At 55.2% G+C, this 16,315-nt stretch overlaps 1 protein-coding gene across 3 annotated transcripts; it reads left to right on the top strand.

Annotated features, from left to right (window-relative positions):
• The first annotated feature begins 1,773 nt into the window (after window positions 1–1,773).
• Window positions 1,774–15,227, top strand: SLC25A37 (solute carrier family 25 member 37). Of its 3 annotated transcripts, none has more exons than XM_075724137.1 (4): window positions 1,774–1,986; window positions 9,488–9,716; window positions 10,486–10,542; window positions 11,732–15,227. In XM_075724137.1, exons 1-4 carry the CDS (start codon window positions 1,774–1,776, stop codon window positions 12,250–12,252), a joined length of 1,020 nt encoding a protein of 339 aa, XP_075580252.1. In that variant the 3' UTR covers window positions 12,253–15,227. The 3 variants fall into 3 exon arrangements, 2 of the variants coding, with proteins under 2 accessions (XP_075580252.1, XP_075580253.1); XM_075724138.1 differs by lacking the exon at window positions 1,774–1,986 and adding an exon at window positions 3,541–5,311; XR_012831791.1 differs by lacking the exon at window positions 1,774–1,986 and having other exon boundaries at window positions 11,732–14,527; window positions 14,957–15,227.
• Window positions 15,228–16,315: the final 1,088 nt, after the last annotated feature.

The following is a 16,315-nucleotide window of genomic DNA, read 5'->3' on the forward strand; positions in this document are numbered from 1 at the left end:
CTCCAGGAAAAATAACACCTTTGCTCATGTAATGGCCACCGTTTCCGCCTTCCTGCCCTCCCCGCCTGCCTGGCCTGGCCCCGCGGCACCGCAGAGGTGCAGGGCTGGGTGCAGGCGGGGGTGCCCACCCCGGCGGCCCCCCCGGGGCCACGCGTGGGAGCCTGCAACGCGCCGGGCGTGCGGGCGAGGCGTGCCCCGCGCGTGGGCAGCGGCTCGCACCCCAGCACGCCGGAGGGGGCTGCGCCGGCAGCTGCAGCGCGCCGCAGGCCCCAGGGCAGCCTGAGCCCCCTCCTGCCCTTGCTCGTGCTTGCACAAGGGGTGTGTGCTTGCACGGGGGGCAGGGGGTGTGCTTTGCACAAGGGGTGCAAGCTTGCACGGGGGGCAGGGGGTGTGCTTTGCACAAGGGGTGCGTGCTTGCACGAGGGACGCGTGCTTGCATGGGGGCAGGCAGGCTGTGCTTTGCACGAGGGGCGCGTGCTTGCATGGGGGCAGGCAGGCTGTGCTTTGCACAAGGGGCGCGTGCTTGCACGGAGGGCAGGCAGGCTGTGCTTTGCACAAGGGGCACGTGCTTGCACGGGGGGCAGGGGGTGTGCTTTGCACAAGGGGTGCGTGCTTGCACGAGGGACGCGTGCTTGCATGGGGCAAGCAGGCTGTGCTTTGCACGAGGGGTGCGTGTTTGCATGGGGGCAGGCAGGCTGTGCTTTACACAAGGGGTGCATGTTTGCATGGGGAGCAGGCAGGCTGTGCTTTGCATGAGGGGCGCATGCTTGCACGGGGGGCAGGCGGGGTGTGCTTTGCACGAGGGGTGCATGTTTGCATGGGGGCAGGCGGGGTGTGCTTTGCACAAGGGGTGCGTGCTTGCACAAGGGGCATGTGCTTGCATGGGGCAGGCAGGCTGTGCTTCGCACGAGGGGCGTGTGCTTGCATGGGGGCAGGCGGGGTGTGCTTGCACAAGGGGTGCGTGTTTGCACGGGGGCAGGCAGGCTGTGCTTTGCACGAGGGGCGCGTGCTTGCATGGGGGGCGGGCGGGGTGTGCTTGCACAATGGGTACGTGCTTGCCCGGGGGGGCAGGCTGTGCTTTGCACAAGGGGTGCGTGCTTGCACGGGAGGTGGGCGGGGTGTGCTTTGCACGAGGGGCGCGTCCTTGCACGAGGGGCAAGCGTTCGCACCAGCCGCGCCTGGGTACGTCCACTTGTGCAAGGGGCACAGCCGCGGGCGGGCTGCGCCCTGCACGAGGGGCGCGCGCTTGCACACCTGCACGAGGGCTCCACGCCCGCCAGCGCGCCGCTGCCCGCCCCGCCCCGCCCCGCCCCTTCCCGCTCCGCGCGCCCGCCGAGCCGTCCCGCCCCGCGCCGGCAGAGCCAATCCCGCCCCTCCGCCCCGCCATTCGCCCGCATCCCTGCCAATCCCGCTCCCGCTGCCCGGTGCGCTGTCCAATCCCGCTCCCGCTGCCCGGTGCGCTGTCCAATCCCGCTCCCGCTGCCCGGTGCGCTGTCCAATCCCGCTCCCGCTGCCCCGTGCGCTGTCCAATCCCGCTCCCGCTGCCCGGTGCTCTGTGACGTCACCGCGGAGGCCCCGCCGCGGCCTAACGGGGCGGTGGCGGCCGCTCGCTATTGGCGGGCGCGGGGCGGGGCGGTGCGGGGCGGGGCGCGGCTTTAAAGGGGCCGGGGCGGCGGGCGAGCCCCGTGCGGAGCCCCAGCCCCAGCCCCAGCTCCAGCCCCGGCCCCAGCCCCGGCCCCGGCCCCGGCCCCGGCCCCCGCCCCCGCCGGGCGGATGGAGCTGAGCTGCGAAGTGGGGGGCAGCGCCGCCGCCCCCCCGGGGCCCGGCCCGCCGCCGCCCGCCGTCGCCACCCCCCCCGCGCCGCCTATGGAGGGCGATGAGTACGAGAGCCTGCCCAGCGGCGCCTCGCTCGGCACCCACATGATGGCCGGGGCCGTGGCGGGCATCATGGAGCACACGGTCATGTACCCGGTGGACTCGGTCAAGGTGCGTGGCGGGGGGGTGGGGGTGGCCCCCGCAACCACCGGGGTCTGCTCCGACGGCTGCGGGGCTCGGGGGGTGCGTGCACGGGGTACCGGGGGGGGTGTGCACGGGGTTCGTGCTGGTGCAAGCAGGAGAGCGCACACGGGGTGCTGGGGGGTGCGCAGTGGTGTGTGGCACAGTGTGCAGGGAGGGGGTGTTGGGGTGCAGGGGGTGTTGGGGTGCACAGGGGTCGGGGGAGCAGGGGGTGTTGGGGTGCAGGGGGTGTTGGGGTGCACAGGGGTCGGGGGTGCAGGGGGTGTTGGGGTGCACAGGGGTCGGGGGAGCAGGGGGTGTTGGGGTGCAGGGGGTGTTGGGGTGCACAGGGGTCGGGGGTGCAGGGGGTGTTGGGGTGCACAGGGGTCGGGGGTGCAGGGGGTGTTGGGGTGCAGGGGGTGTTGGGGTGCACAGGGGTCGGGGGGAGCAGGGTTGCACCGTGCCGCTGGGGGAGCGTGCGAGAGGTGCTGGGGGTGGGTGAGGCGCAGGGCGCTGCAGCGCGGAAGGGCCCTCAGGTGTCACCCCCGAGGTGTGCGATGGAAGCCGGAGCCGCGCACCCACCCCGGACCCGTCCCCGCAGCCCCGGCGAGCTTTGCGCAACCCGCGGTGCAAAGGTGCGCGCCGGGCCTCGCCGCCGCGCCAAGCAAAGTCCTCGTGCTGCTCCCCGGGGCGGGAGATGCCGCCGGTGCCCTCCGGCGTGGTGCTGGAGCAGGAACCCTCGGGTGGCTTTTCCCTCCCGTAGCGCTGGAATCCCAGCCCAGGATGGAAAAGCTGGTGGGATGGGGTGGTCTGTCCGTCCGTCCGCCCACCAGCGTGGCTGCAAGGGGTGTGAACGCGACCTCACGCGTCGCCCCAGCCCCGCGGCAGCGGTGGCTTTATCAGGCTTATGAAGGGGCTTGCGCGGCTGCGGGTGCGCCGGCGGTGCTTGCGTTTTAACGCTGATGAGCCGCTCAAGACTTAACGAGCGTGCTGTCGAGGACGCGCAGGAGGAAGGCTTCGTGGCGTCACCGACACGGTAGGAAGCGTCATAAAGGGTATTTCCTCCCTCTGCCCTGCCAGCATGCTGCGGTGGTGGCTTAAAAAGAGAAAATAAGGTTGGAAAAAGCTAAACGCCTTCGATATTGCGTTGGCGGCGCTGACAGATCCTGCGTGGCCCTGTTGGGAAAGGCTGCAAGCAGATGCTCTAATTTCTCCTCTTTTCAACGCAGGGCTCCCCTGAAAGCGTAGAAAGTCGAGGAGAGGAAATGCCTTCGGTTTGAGGTACTGGAGGTCTTGCCAGCGTGCCGCGATAAGCATTCAAAGGAAACATTCTCTGCTTTTTTTTCCATGTTTTCCCCCTGGGTCCGTGCCTGCTGGAGCTGGGTGGTAGGTTTGGGCTGCTCCGCACGGTGGGTGCCCCCGAGGCGCAGGGTCCGTGCCCACCCTGGGCGCCTCCGCGCCGGCTCCTTTCGCAAACAAGCCCGGTATTTTCTGCCAAGTCACAGTCGGAGCAGCGTGTCGTCACGCTGGGCTCGAGGGTGTTTAAGAGGGCATTTCCTCTGCGGGGGAAAAGGGAGAGGGAGAAAACGAAAGTTGTGCCCGGTTTCCTGGAGCGGGAGGTGCTTTGTAGGAATGTAGAAGTGCTGATTTCACTGGACAGTGAATTCCCTGGTTGCTTCATGGGCGGCAGCGCCTGTGCTAGGAGAGTGCCAGGGCAATGCCTTACGCTGGGAATAATTGCGCTCAGCAAACTGCCTTGAAGTGCTCGGAGGCAGATAAAATACTCCGGCTGGTGGCTGGCTGTGGGAAGACTCCGTCGGAGCGTGGCCAAGGTCACCCCATGTGTCAGGGGCAGAGTGAAATCCCGAGCCTGCAGCTTTGGGTGCTGCTCCCGCACCGGGCACCCGCTGCTGGTTTGTGCCTCTTCCCTCTGTCTGCTACGGGAAAAGGCGAGCACTGACCCCAAAAAGGCTTTTTTTTTGTAATGGGAGTAACCAAACACTATTAAGCTTTTGTAAGAGCAGCTGTCTTTCACTTTACCATGGGAAATGTGCTGCTCTCCTACAGAAAAGCAGCAAAGCTCCTTCCTTAGCCTGACTTTCTGGATAATAATCACTGGCATCGGTCACGGCTGAGCGGAGCCCGTGGAGGAGGTAGGGGGTTTGGATGGTGCAGAAAGAGGTATTTCAGGCACCTGGCTAGATCGTGCTGTTGAGAAATGTTTTGGTTCCAGCAAGTCATTTCCTCTCAAAGAGAAACTGAAAATGCTTTAATTTGGGGAATTGTTTGCCTCACTCTTGCACAATTCCCGAGCTTGACGAGGTCGAAGTAGGGCGGGCTGCGATGGTGATGTCCTGTCGAGGTGAGTCAAGGCAAGCAGTTCACGCAGGCCCTGTGGACCTCTGAAGTTCATGGATACGCCTGCGTGACAGCACAGAAAGTGCCCAGAGGTGCTGTTGGTGCTCGTGGGGCAACGCGTGCTGGGATGTGACGAGGGAGGGTGTAAATCCGTGATGCACGTGCCCGTGTGCACCCTCTTACAGCACCTGGCCGCGATTCCCCTGCTGTAACTTAAAGCATCGCTAGCCATATGTGTGTTTTGCCGCAAAGTCGCTCTTCGTTTCGTGGGGAAATGCGTTACAGGTTGTGTTTTACCAACCAAAGCTGCAGCTGGAGGCCTGTGATTATTGAGACTTGCTTGGTGTATTTCCCTTCCCATCGTTTTCCTTCTAATGGTAAAGACTCTCTTGCAGCTTCAGCCTTACCTACACGTTGGCCTCTGTCTTACCTACTTAACGTTGTGGTTGTAGTAAAACACTGGCTTGAACGGTAGGTTTTCAGATGTGTGCCAACGGTGTTTCTCATAGCGCTTAGGCTTGTTTTGTTTTGTAGCTGCTGAAAACACAGCTGTCCTGGCAAGCCTGATCGGTCTTCAAATTAATTTTGGAGATCAGCATGTCAAGGACTTGTTGTGATGGTGGCAGAAGGGAGTTTCTGGAGGACTCCCCTGAAGCCTCCTCCCTCCTCTAAGTCATTTGGTGGCTTTTCTGCAAGGCTGCTGGAGCTGGCTTCCCAAGGCAGGTAAAATAGCTGCCTTGAGGATGTGAAGAATGGTTGTCCTCACCTGGGAACTAATTGCTGATGTGAGACAGCCCAGTGAGAAACTGGAGATGTGCTGGGCTTGAACCTCCCTTCCTCGCAGTGGATGGCAGTCACGCTCATGACAAAAAGTCCTTGCTCCAGCCCTAGCCACGTTGCAGTCCTTCTCCATGAAAACCTGAACTGCTCCTAACCAGGCTGGTGCAACAAGATGTCTGTAAGTTGGTTTTGTGGCTGTGCATGGTTCCTAACAGGTATGGGAGGTTCCGTGCTGTAATGGCAGCTCCTGGGGTGAAGGGTAAGAGAAAAATCTAGGCTACATCTGCGATGCCGGAGATGGGAGTGGAAAGGGAAGGAGGACAAGGACGATGGGGCTTGTTGGGAGGGATGGAGCAAGTGTTTCAGTGGCTGCAGCTAGGACAGTCACTGTGGGTGACCTGCCTGGTGCAGGTAGGCTTTGGAGCTTCCCTGCTTGTGACTAAGGTCGTGAGAGCATGCAAGTATGAGGGTGGCTGGGCAGATGAGCTCCTGGGAGCTGTTTTACTGTGGTTTATTTAGACTTTGAGGTTAGGGATGCTTGCCTTGGCTTGGGTTTGGTGCTGGGAGGTTCTGCATCCACCCATCTGGACACGGGTCCAGGAGCGGCAGTTACTCTTGTTTCAGCTGATAGCGTTGGGGTGCTGGAAAGTCACGGCTAACCTGTTCGACTGACCCTGTGCTCCCCTGCCACGGGCCTTTGCAGACATGGGTGGGTACCACACCAAGTGTGGTGTGTGTCTGAGAAGCTGCTCTAGCTGAAAAACAGCCTAGTAAAAAAAAAAAGAGTTCAAATCTTGAGTATGGCTTGGGTCGTGCTATAGCAAAGCCTTCTCCAGGCAGCAGGATCTGACCCGGTTGCTGAAGAAATGCTGTTTATTCCCTAGTAAAAGCATGTTGTGGTCTCTGTGTCTTTTGTTAGCTGCAGGGAGACCACGGTGGTTGTCTGTTGCATGAATATGCAGGCTGAACTTCGAGAAAGCATGCCATGTTCAAAAGAAAAAAAAAAAAACCAACCCAAAGGCAAATTATATCTGAGCTTGTTTGTACAGTGGCATGTCAAATCAATGACCCTTTGCGAGAATATGCAGAACTAGAGACCTGACTTGTTAGTAAAACAGTTCTAGGTAGAAGACGACCCTGGACTGTTCCTGTGCTTCTGGCAGCAGGGCGGCTGGGTGCTCTCCCCCAGACAGCATCCGTAAAGGCGGCACTGGTCCCCAACCAGCAGGTAACCTGATGAACCTGAAGCTGTGACTTTTGGTATTCCTTTTCATGCCCAAGCTGAAACCAGGACTACCAGGATGCTTGTGGTTGTCAGGGTAGTCTTGCCTTATGCAATGAGGATTAATCTAAGTAGGTGGAGAAGTATTTCTTGGCTGGTTAACGACGGGGGGGTGAGGCTGCTGGAGAAGCTTGCTGGCTTCAGATAGGTGGCAGGAGCGGGGGGGTTAAGGACTGCACAGCTCACAGCAAATTGCCGTCGCTCACACCATGATAAACTTATCCTGGATGAACCAGACCTGAGCCTGTTTTCAGCTCTGTGCCTCTCGCATTGCAGCAGCCACGCAGGAGATCTGGTTTTGGTTACTCCTTGGGCTGTTTGTCCTGTTTGTGTCCGCAGCTTTAATGAAAGGTGCGAGCCTGCGGACCCGGCCGTGCTGGTGGTGATGCAAACTGCAGCGTGTGTGGGTTAGGCGGGTACAACATACGCTTACCGCCCGCTCTGGGGTATGGTATGAACTTCTGAATCCCTCTCAGTGGCTCAGATGATCAGCGGAAAAATAAAAATTGATATTCATCCATTCTCACATGAAAGCACCTGGATCTGCAGTCAGGGTGGAGATACTCAGGGTTAGTTCCCGACGACGCAGCACCCACGCGCTTTGGCCCTGCACGCGCCAGGCTGATAGTTTATTGCTTTACAGGAGCACTTATCCCTGATTACATTTCTGATGAGATGCTGCTGCTGCATGCTTAAATTATACCGGCTGCTTCGGAGGCGTCCCAGCAATAGAGCGGGGTGAGATCGAGATCTCCTGGGGTCGGTTGTGGCGTCTGAAGCAATGCCTTCAAGTTAAAACTAGCAGAGCAAAAGGAAAAAAAACCAAACCCCAGCTGGATGCAACCAGCTCGGCAGCGGTGGGTCATGCTGAGTCACGCTGACGGCGGAGCGGCTGCTGGGAGTTTCTCCGGGGCATCGTGAAATCCAGCCCCTGCTGCTCACCATCCGTGGGACGGGAAGGTGCAGAGACCCATGGAGGGGCTGCAAGACCCTTACGCCTGCTCAGCGAGGGCTGAGAGCCGGATTAAAACCCGGTTTTAAATTCCAGGATAATTCAGGGCTGTTGCTGCCTTTACAGGAGGATTTTTCCAAGCCTTTGGGTTTATTTCCAGCACTGTTCATAGGTTACAATGCATTTAGTGCTCTGAAACAGGAAGCTTTGCTTGAGGCCGCCAAATTCCCTGTTGTAGGGTGATGCCTTGTCATGACCACTGGCCATGCTTAACTCTGAAATTCAGCTAGCTGCTGAACTAAGTCACTTTGCAAATGTAACTCCTCTGCAATTTTTTTAGAATATTTACTATAAATGCAATAATTTGTTTGGCTTAGCCTCATGTATTGCTTTGCTGCTTTCATAGCTTGGTTTTATTATACTGGGTTGAAGTCCTCAGTTCAGCTCTGATCTCTTCCTTGGTCTCAAAGTGTGTGTGAAAGTGTTCAGCGTCCAGTAACTAGGCTGGTTTGGGGAATCAAAGATCCAAACCTGAAACATTTTTATTGGCTTAATCTAGCCTGAAAGCTTAGCTGTAGTATTGCTTCCTGGCTAATTAAGTGAATCGATAAGCTTGAAGGGCCATGTCCCGGTGAGGAAGCATGGAGGTGGCATGGGCAATCCTTGCTTTTTCAAGGGCTGTCGAATCTCTGCCAAGGACGGAGCCGTTTGTGTTGCTTTGCCCGCAAGGGCAGTGCTGGTGTCTGCACGCTGCCAAATCGTTTGGTGGAAACTTTATTCTGAAGATGGGGGTGTCCCAGCTCACGGGGTGCAAAGCGTCCTACCTGTCAAACACTAATTAATTGCACTTCTCAAGCTTCTCCTTAAAAGAGCATTAATTTGATGGAGCTTGTTGCAGGTTGCTAAATACTCGTCTCCGGTGGCTATGCATGCCCTTTCCCCGGCGCCTTCTGTGTTTGTGTTTCGAGGTGTCAGGCTGCCACCAAAAGCTGTATCCCTTCAGACCGGTTCTGGTGTTACGGAGTCTATCAGCCGTGTTCCAGACCGGCAGAACTTGTGGGCTGCTCAGCAGGAGTAGCAGAGCCCTTTGCATCTTGATGCTCTAGATTTGCTTGGTCTTGCTGGGACGCTTGTGGAGGTTTGAGCCCTGACGGTGTCTTTCCCGTTGCTGGTGGGAGGTGGCTGGGGTCTGTGCCCTGCAAACACCCGTTGCAGGTTGGCGTCATCGTTGCAAAGGCTTTGAGTGTTGCTGGTGTGCGATGGCATCAGCCTGCAGAAGCCTGAAACAAACTAAAAGAAGTAATTTTTCCCACGGTGCATAATTAAGTGATGGCAGTGAGTTTAATAGGATGTTTTGGATGCCAGAAGCTTAGCTGGCTTCAAAAAAATCAGTGGAAGAAAAGCCCATCAAGGGCTGTTGAACAAAGATGCAGATGAAACCTCCTGGCTCGGGCAGTTGGTGGCTGCAGGGCAGCAGGAAGGGAGGGAAGATGGGGCGAAGGGCGGCTCCGTGCCCGCCGGGCTGCTGGGGCGCGTGGTCGCCCACCGGCTCTTCCTTGGGTTGCTGTGCAGGAGAACGGGGTGGCCTTTACCTGTCTCTCCTTCTACTGGGGGGCTTACCGCGGGTACCCCATTTTCTCAGCTTGCCTTCTAGGAAACCTGTTTCCCAATCGAGCGGGCTAACTCTGCATGCCAAGTGTCAAAAGCAGCTGAGCAACTGCAGGAGAAACAAGCTGGGGCAGAGAGCCGGGAGTGTTGTAAGCAAGAAGCAATTAAAGACCTAACTGTATTTCTTCACCGAGTCTTTTGAACAACTGCGCTAGCTTAATTCCCTGTACTTTCCGTGCATAAAGAAGAGCAGAGGTTACACTTTCCTCTGCTGAGCACTTGTCTGAGCAGCCTCGTAACGTTTTGGTGTCGCAATGGGAGCGTGGAGTCAGTCCGCGGGTCTGGCAGGCAAAGCGTGGATAAACAGTGCCGCAGCCCCGGCGCGGGTGCAACCGGGGAATGAATTATTGACCCCTCTGATGGTCTTGGAGGTCTTGTCGCTCTTTATGGCTTGTGCTTGTTGCATTAAAGACGGCTAACTGAGGCCTCTCCCTTTGTGTGCTTTGTTGCAGACAAGGATGCAGAGCTTGCAGCCGGACCCCAAAGCCCAGTACAGGACCGTGTACGAAGCTCTGAAGAAGATTGTCCTTACAGAGGGTTTCTGGAGGCCTTTACGTGGGATTAATGTCACCATGCTGGGGGCTGGCCCTGCCCATGCAATGTACTTTGCCTGCTATGAAAAAATGAAAAAGTCTCTAAGTGATACTATCCAGCATGGAGGAAACAGCCACTTGGCCAATGGTATTTTTGGGTTTTTGCACAAAAAAAAAAGCTCGCAGTTAACAGCCTGTCCCTTGCTTGCTTCACACACTTAACTTCACTGCTCTGCTCCTGGAAGATCTGCTGTAGGCAGCCTGCATTCGCACTGACGCTGTAAATACCCGTACGGGAGGATGCGAGATGCAGACGTAACCCCAGGCTTGCAGGTCTCGGCACCCGCTTTGGGAGTGATGAGAAATGACCGAAAGTCATTTGGGCAAGAGAGAATTTGAGATGGAAACCTACATCAAAGGTGAAGGTGTGGCTCAAGAGGCCCATCCTAGAGCCAACTGTAGAATCATTAATGGCTGAATGGATGTTTGCAGAATCTGTGCAATTAGTGTTTAAAATGAGACTGAGTAAACGGATGAAAATGCCTAATTATGGATGCGCTGAGCCAGTTCTAAACATTGCTCATTTCTCAGCCCAGCGCAGGCTGAGTGAAGCTGGTGGTGTCTTGCGCAGGCAAAGCCTTGCGAGTTGTAGGGAATAGCAAAGGTGACGGCTGTAATCCTGGGAGCAGATCCTGGTTTCTGTCAAGCTGCTTGGGCTGGGCTTTTCTCCACTGGGAATGAGTTGTTTTGCTGGGTGCTTCCTTGGGCTTGCTGGGGACCAGGCAGCGCTCCCCAGGTGCTTGGTGGTGTGTGGGCTGCCTGCAACATCGGCTGCTGCCTCCGTGGACGGCAGTGCCTGAGCAAGCCCCTGGCTTCCGAATCTTTTTTTTTTTGAGGGATGCTCTTGTGTCTTGCAGGCATAGCTGGGAGCGTGGCCACACTACTCCACGACGCGGTGATGAATCCTGCTGAAGGTAATGCCCTGTGCTATTGGGAAGTGCTGCACCCTGTTAGCCTGGGAAGGCACCGAGGACACGCTGCGCCATCTCGCAGCTTAAACCCTTTGCTTTAGTGACTCTGCCCAGCTTTTAATGAGCTCAGACAGGCCAGTGTCAAGGGATAAATTCTGTCTGTCTCTTTTACCTCGCTTGCCAAGGGGTTACGCAGCATTTGCGTGGCGTATCGTGACTTTCCAGGAAAACTGGTGTCACCTTTACTAACACGATGCTGTTACTACTCTGCTAGTATCTTTACTGAAGTGGTGGTTTTTCTGAAGCTTTGGACCACCCAAACAAAACTGACTCAGTCATGTTATTAGATGAGTGCAGCAGCCGGTGGGACCAGTGCGTAGCCTTCCCGAGTAGGTAGAGTCTGGCATTAGAAGGACTAACAGTACAGTGCAGCTAATGAAGACAATTAGCTGGCCTGCCAGCTATTCAGTGTTAATGTATCGTACTCCTGAGTTGGCCCAAAGTCAGGTTTTTCTGAAGGAAAAAATGTCTCTAGTGTTTCAAATCCTTCTAATCATATCCTGATTAAATGAATTAAATTGTCCTTTTGCTTAAGCTGATGGAAGCTGTTCCATTTCAGGACTTGGGGCTGTAGGTGGGCTCTGTTATGCTTCCCAGGTGACCTGCAGTTATTTAGTCACCTTTCTGCCCTTGTCCTCTCGGTATGTCAGTGTTTCTGCACAAAAGCTCTCCATCCTTACAGGTGCATCTGAGGGTCCTTATCAGTCTGCATTAATGCCTTTCTAGCTAGAACTAAAGGTTTCTTAATTAAGCTTGAGGAGAGGGGTGCATTAGCCCACGGAAGCGGAGGGCTGTTGAACTGGGGCTGAGCTCTGGCCTGCCTCCCTCACTTGTTGCGTTGAGTTTCTTGGAGGGCGCTGGGCTTGTTGGGAGAAGCAGAGGACGTATGTGGCCTGGTGGTGAGAGCCTGTAGATAAGGAGCTCATCGCTACAGAAATGCCTCATGTCCTAGCAGCTTGGACTTGGAAGGGGAGGTTGGGTCTGGATGGTTGGGACTTGGAGCAGGGTTCGGTCTGGGTGTTGTGATGACCCAGAAACATGTGCCTTAGCTAAAAAGTCTTTATCTCCCTGTGCCTGTGCTGCCTGGTGCTGTCTGCCCTGCCTTCCCCCCCTGCGGCGTTGCCTGGACCAGTGGTGAAGCAGCGGATGCAGATGTTCAACTCCCCCTACAAGTCCGTCCTGGCATGCATAAGGACAGTGCAGAAGACGGAGGGGTTCGGTGCCTTCTACCGCAGCTACACCACCCAGCTCACCATGAACGTCCCCTTCCAGGCCATTCACTTCATCACCTACGAATTCATGCAGGAGCAGATCAACCCACACCGGGAGTACAACCCCCGGACCCACATCGTCTCTGGTGCCATCGCAGGGGCCGTGGCCGCCGCCGCCACCACTCCTCTGGATGTCTGCAAGACCCTGCTCAACACCCAAGAGAACATGGCCTTGAGCTCTGTGAACATCAGCGGACATCTCTCGGGCATGGTGAATGCCTTCAAGACTGTCTATCAGCTGGGGGGCATTTCGGGGTATTTCAGAGGGGTGCAGGCACGTGTCATTTACCAGATGCCTTCAACAGCCATTGCCTGGTCCGTGTATGAATTCTTCAAGTACTTTCTCACAAAGCACAAGCTGGAAAAAAGAACATCCTTGTGAAGGACTTAGAGCGAAGCAAGCCTCCGTGTCCCCTCCGTGCGTGTCTGTGTGTGCCTGCAAGCCAGCAAGCTCTGGGTCTCTGCTAAGGAACGTGCCAGGTTTCTGGTGGATTCACAGCTGATGTCCACTTCTCCCTCCCCAGGGAAGGAGGTGTTAAAGTGGTCCTCAGTCACGTGTTCCCCTCCTTGCTTAAACAGAGAAATAGTTTCTAAAGACTTATAATAATATATATATTTAACTTTATTTTGGAGAAGTGAAATTAACTGATATTTTTCTCTGAATAAGTTTGAAGTAGTTTACTCCTCACCAGAAGGCTTAGGTTATATAGCCTATGCTGGTTTATTTTTTTTTACAGTGAAGAAGCACAATATCCTGTCACAGAACTTGCTTTTTATATAAAATAGATGGATAATGTTTATCCTTTATTTTTCTATGTAGGCATTTGGGTTGTTTTTTAAGTACTATTACAGCTAGATGCTGAGCTGTTTAAAAAGGGCTAAATTCTTCCATCCTGTGTAAGGAAGACACAAAAGCATTTATTTTTATAGCCAGATTGGCTTTAATTATACAGTGTTTAGCCCCCAAATGGTGGCCCAGATTTTTGGGTGGGTGTCAAGGTACTCAGTAGCCCCTTGAGACTTGCTGGGATGTGGGGGGGAGGAACAGGGACACCAAGGAGGGGCACCCTAAAATACCTGGTCACTTTGTGGGGGAGAGGGGGAAATGATCAGTGCCATTTTTTTATAAGGAGACTCTTAAAAAAAAAAAAAAGAAATGTAGATTTTAAAGAACAGTATTTTTTTTGCAAACACTTTTTTTAAAGGTACCTTTTTATGGTGTGTGATAGCCGAACAGCTGTCATCCTCCCTTAATTTATTCGTACTTCTCTTTCACTAAAGCCCTGATCCCGCTTACAGGAGCAGCTGTGCACATCTCGATAGCTGGTGGGATGGAAGTGGGGTGCACGGAGCTGCTCCATCCCTGGGGGGGGACCGGAGCTCTTGTTTACAGTTCGGCCGCTGAGTCGCAAGGGTTGCATCCTGGCAGCACCAAACCAGCAGCGGACGGTGAAAGCCTGGGGAAAGTCTGCCCTGCAGAACAGAAATCAACCCCCAGCCCATGTTTGACAACAAGCTGCTGCTCATTTCTGTTGGAGGGGAGGGGGAAAAAAAAAAAAAAAACAACCCAACCTAGAGATGTTCCTTGTGCTGTGGGTTTGGTTTTGCTGCTGCAGGATGCTGAGCTCTGCTGTGGCCGGCAAAGCTGTGCCTGCTCGGGCAGGGTGGTGGCCTTGCTGCATGCCCTGCTCCTCCTGGGAATGGCTCTTCCGAACCAAAGCGCATCCTTTAGCCAGTTACTTGGGTGATCAGTAGGTGGGGAGGGATTTTACCGGCCTGGATGTGTAAATGCAAGTTACAGGACGCCAAATAGCAAATCTCCATCCTCCCTGGAACGTGCCCCGCCGGCAGCGGCTGACGGCTCGAGCTGGCAGCATCTCCTTAGGGCTGTGCGTGGGGCAGCTTGTGCTCTGCTGCGGAGATGTGGCTGCACCTTGCTGCCGGCGCTGGGGGGCTCTGCGAGGGTTGCCGCAGCGCGCTGGGCAGCTTTTGGGTTGGCGTGTGTCACTGGAGGTGTCCCATCGTCCGGGCGCGTCGTGTAGGATGACACTAAGCAGGGCTAATGCTTCTGCTCTTACTTGGAGAAGGTCAGTCAAAGAGCACCTCTCCGGGGGGTGTGTGTGCCTTAGGTAAACTAGCCTTGTGCCACTGATAATGAAATGAGCCTCTTGATGCCTTTTTGTCGCTGAATGAATCACTGTGTCAAATGCACTGTGTCTTAAAGTGTAAAAATTGTAAGCTTGAGGCTGCTGGTCCCTGCGGCAGCTGGAGAAAGCTCTCGGCGCTCTCTGCACGCGGAGATCCCTGAGGCTGGAGGTCTCCGAGCTGTCTGTCAGCCTTGGATGTCTTTTTTCTGTTGACTTTAGAAACTGGAGAGTCACTAACAGGAACCAGAACTGCACAAAATATTTCCATCGGAGATGGGCATAAACACTTAGATGAAAATTCTGGGTCACTTTTTAATATTAAAGAGGCAAACTGTAGCACCATGTGGAAGGCGACAGCTTTCAGTGTGACTTCAGTAGCTAGGAGTCCCGCTCAGCAAGCGGTCCCCAGTGCATCATCCTCTTCTCTGGCTGCTTAGCTTTAATATTTCCACCTTTGCCCCTTCACCTTGGCTGTTCTGGAAGAACTTCATCTCCAACTTGGAGTAACCTGTGAGTAGCTGGGGCAGGAAGGCTGGCCTTGCCCAGGGTCAGCCTGTGGCTGTGGAGTGATGGGGAGGGCGGTTGTGCTTTTGGCCAGCTGAGCATCCTCCTTGGAGGGGGAGGTAGCATCCCATTTTGGCTGGTAGCCAGAGCGTGTCTGGGAACCTCTTGAGTGTTGAGCACAAATAATTATCAACCAGGTTTTCTTGGGAACTTGCTCTGAGAGTGGGTGGGGACCACTTGTACATTTACAGAGCTCTTTGTGGATTGCTCCGGGTATCCGATAAAACCAGACTTCCCATTCTGCAGCTGGGAATGTGCCCAGTTGGCCTAATTGCAGGGGTCTCTGATAGGTTTAAAATGTTTCCTGCTGTATGTAATCCTGGATCCCCAGGCGAAAGCCCCTTCACCTGGGCTGTTGCTCCTTGTATCTTCTAGGTTTGCATTTGAAAGTTCTGCTGCGAGTCTGAAGTTTTATTTTAACCTGGTATGTGAAACATGTACTGCTGCTTTGTCTGCAACAAACGCACATATTATTTAAGGGGGAGGATGAGTAACTGTCTGCAGTTCTTAGTTTTTATTATTTTCCCCTGCCTTGGAATTTGGTGTTTCCTTAAATGTATATTTAAAAACGCAGGAGTTCATCTGTGAAAAGCTGCTACAGTTGTATCACTGGAACTCAAGGAAATAAAATTTTCTGATTTTTGTCCTTTTTGGCTCACGCTTGTGGCTTTCCTTAGCTGTGTAGCTGGGCGTTGAGCTCTGGCAGGGGCTGAGCAGCTGGAGGGTGCTGATGGCTCTGCTCGGTGGCAGCTGGGCAGGCCCATCTCTGGAGGAATGGTGCCTTCTAGTGTTGCCTGAGCACTTGGCAGCTCAGCACCTCACCATCTGAGTCAGATACAGCCCTTCGGCACTGCGCTGGAGGAAGAAAATACTTCTGCGAGGGCTCTTGCAGCCGGGCAGGAGCTGGCATCTGCATCACAGGCTTGCGCTCCTCTAGGAGCCGCTGAAGAGTTTTGCAATGTGGTTCTCTCGGCAATGAATTGGCTTCTGTGATTTGCAAACCCACAGACTGCGGCTCATTCAGCAGCAAAGCAAATTCCCAAAAAGGAATTTTCCCCACTTGGGAGAAAGTGCATGGGATGAAGGCCCTGGGGAGCTGCTTGTTTGCTGAGGTTTCAGTTTGGTGCGTAATTTGAAGGAGAAAAACCCAGATGATATTAAGCTGCTTTAGATGTTAACTTCCCCTTCAATAAAAAGGAGAAGACACGCTTGCTGGTGTGGTTTTTGCACAGCACTGGTGCTGGGGGAGGAATGCTTCCCTTAAAGCTGGGCTGAGCAGCATCAGGTTAATCAGAGCTACTGAGCTGCCCCGGAGCGGGCAACGAACCCGTCCCCAGGGCAATGAGACCCCGGGGCTTGGCCAAGGTGGGCTCTAGAGGAGGGAAGGGAAAAAAAAATTGAGTCTTAACCAAAACATTTCAATTATGAAATCTCCAGCATGGAGTGACTGTTTCAGCTTCGGGTGGAAAATGGGGGGGCTGTGTACAGGGATTTTGGTTTCCAGCGTGGTGCCCGATGCGGGTAGCGTTGCTCTGGTCCGCTCCCAGTGATGCTGGGACCTGTGGTGTTTGCTGTCTCAGGCTGCGGGGGCATCTGGGGGCTCCGCAAGCAGAGCGGCATCGCTGCAGGGTGGGATTATCAGGGGCGGGGGGTGCCCCAGCAGCCTGTTTTGTACCACACACTGCTAATGCTTGGACACGTGCATAAGCAGAGGGCATCCCTCACCTCTTTTGG

The sequence above is a fragment of the Pelecanus crispus genome, chromosome 21, assembly GCF_030463565.1.
Source record: "Pelecanus crispus isolate bPelCri1 chromosome 21, bPelCri1.pri, whole genome shotgun sequence".
Lineage (NCBI taxonomy): Eukaryota > Metazoa > Chordata > Aves > Pelecaniformes > Pelecanidae > Pelecanus > Pelecanus crispus.

Bases quoted from the DNA above. Each gene is read 5' to 3' on its own strand.
- SLC25A37 (XM_075724137.1), top strand. From the start codon at position 1,774: ATGGAGCTGAGCTGCGAAGTGGGGGGCAGCGCCGCCGCCCCCCCGGGG. The intron at 1,987-9,487 runs GTGCGTGGCGGG...GCTTTGTTGCAG, and splicing joins ACCCGGTGGACTCGGTCAAG to ACAAGGATGCAGAGCTTGCA. The intron at 10,543-11,731 runs GTAATGCCCTGT...TGCCTGGACCAG, and splicing joins GGTGATGAATCCTGCTGAAG to TGGTGAAGCAGCGGATGCAG.